The sequence below is a fragment of the Loa loa genome, assembly GCF_000183805.2.
Source record: "Loa loa unplaced genomic scaffold supercont3.660, whole genome shotgun sequence".
NCBI classification, from domain to species: Eukaryota; Metazoa; Nematoda; class Chromadorea; order Rhabditida; family Onchocercidae; genus Loa; species Loa loa.
In genome coordinates, this window is record NW_018108840.1 from 2,318 (window position 1) to 4,573 (window position 2,256).

At 23.9% G+C, this 2,256-nt stretch overlaps 1 protein-coding gene across 1 annotated transcript in view; it reads left to right on the plus strand.

Moving 5' to 3' along the window:
- The window catches only part of LOAG_18905 (hypothetical protein), a gene marked incomplete at its 3' end in the record, with an annotated part of 3,305 nt that extends 1,697 nt beyond the window's left edge, over positions 1–1,608 (plus strand). The window contains exons 3-5 of the mRNA XM_020451567.1: positions 181–397; positions 668–720; positions 1,391–1,608. Of these exons, the coding sequence (XP_020304636.1) occupies positions 181–397; positions 668–720; positions 1,391–1,608 (488 nt within the window). The remainder of the gene's footprint in view (positions 1–180; positions 398–667; positions 721–1,390) is intronic.
- Between the last annotated feature and the right edge of the window lie 648 nt (positions 1,609–2,256).

Sequence of the window (2,256 nt, forward strand, 5' to 3'; positions counted from 1 at the left end):
TATATATATATATATATATATATATATATATATATATATATATATATATATATATATATATATATATATATATATATATATATATATATATATATATATTAGATAGATAGATAGAAAAATTATAAATCACTAATATATTTGTCATCTTTCGTACATTTTATTTTAATTTTATCGTTACAGCATTTGGAATTCAACGTGTGTTAATACGTACTGGCGTACTTGGTACAATATTATTTTGCGCCTTGACAATACCCGATTTTGGACCATTTATGAATTTAGTTGGTGCATTAACAAATCCACCAACTTGTGTTGTACTACCAGCACTGACAAATTTATACCTAAATGCGATGAGTATTGATGAGAAAACCCGCGATTACAAAATACCGACATTTCCTGAGTAAGAGAAATTTTCTGTGCTGAATCCACACTCTCTTACAATTTTAGTTTCTGGAACTAGCAAAGAAAAAAATGAAATGAATTCTTAACTCTCAAAAAAAGGAAGGAAAAATGGAAAAAATATTCTGAATTCATTAGTTTTTCCAATCGGATAATTTAACTAAATTGAAGTCAATTAATTTGACTAAATGAAAATTAATGTTATTCATTCATGTTTTTCGCATTTATTTTTTTCGCATTTTTTATTTATTTATTTATTTATTTTTTGCAGAGTAATACGAAGGACTGATATAAAAAAATTGCTATGGAACGGTTTCATCATTGGTGAGAATTTTCAGTTTTTCATTCCCTGCAAATTTTTCAATAATTTTTGATAAAATTATGAAATTTCGAGCAAAAACCTAAAAAGTTGAATAAATTTAAAACAAAATTTAAGCAAAACAAAATAAAAAAAATGCGTGTAGTATTTGATACGTTGCCTATTTTTCGAAAATCTTTAATTAAATAATGTAACAACTAAAATTTTTTTTAATCACGCCAAAAAATTTTAATTGTTGTGTTATTTAATCAAATACTTTCAAAAAAAACTTCAAATTTGGAACCAATTGAAATTACAAAGAGTTTTTTGGCATAATGTTTAATATTTTTATTTTATTTACTAAAATTTTACGAATATATATAAGTAACTCTTTTTCATTTTGATGTTTTCCTTTAACAAAAAGTAAAAGAAACAATGAAATTGAAACAAACAAACAAAAAGCTATTGGTTGAAAGGTTGCAATTGTATATTTTCAAATGAATTTGTTAAATTTCTTCATCATAATTTTAGATTATCTTCATTGCATCTATAATTAATAATGATAAAATGCGATGATTTCACTTATTTGACCTTAATTTGCATTAGATTAATAGTGCATTTCTAAAATTTAAATTAAATTGGTGATGATAAATAATTCTTATCAGTGTTGATATGATAATTTGTATTTTGTTTCAGTGATTGCACTAGTAGCTGGTATTGTAAGTGCTTATTTGGCTATACAAGAAATTTTAACAGTTCATTTTACACCACCATGTTATCTTCGCCCGTTATTTGCTCAGACTGCTACAATTTTGCATAATGAAAAAATTAATTGCTGTGGAATGAAGCAAAATATTTACGTCTTTGGTAATGCTACCGAAATGTGTCAACTGTCACAGCAAACATTGTTATAGCGATACGGACTGTTATTTATTGTTCTTCATTAGAATAAATTAAAATTGTAAAATTCATCTTACTGTATATTAAATCGATCTATTTGAGCAACAATAATTGTGTAATTTTAAATTTATCATCTGGTAACCGTTAAGAAAAATTCGTGAAAAAATTAAATTTTATTATCCATTAATATTATTTCGTTCTTATGTCTTTTTCTGTGCTAAAATATTATCGAAGACTTTTGGTATTTCGAAATATACAAATATCAAATGATAATATCGAATGAGAAAATGATTGTCCAATGAATTAATTGATTATACATTTAACGTTCCTTCTTTTTTTTGTATTAAGACAAAAACAGAAAAAAAGGAAACTATTCAGTGTATAAATCTATTTCCTATTACTTCTCCATTTTTTTTCCTCTTCAATTTAATAAATTAATTAGTTCTATTTTAATACGAGAAAATTTCGTAATTCTACGCTCATTCATTATTTCTTACTTTATAAATATTTAACAAATTCGAATTTTACATACTAAACTGTCAAATTATCTATACTGTATTATAACTTAAATTTAACATATTAATTTGCTAAACTATCGATCTTGCATTAAACAATAACGTTTCATTTGCTACTTAAATCAAAAATTATATGTCACAGGCTTT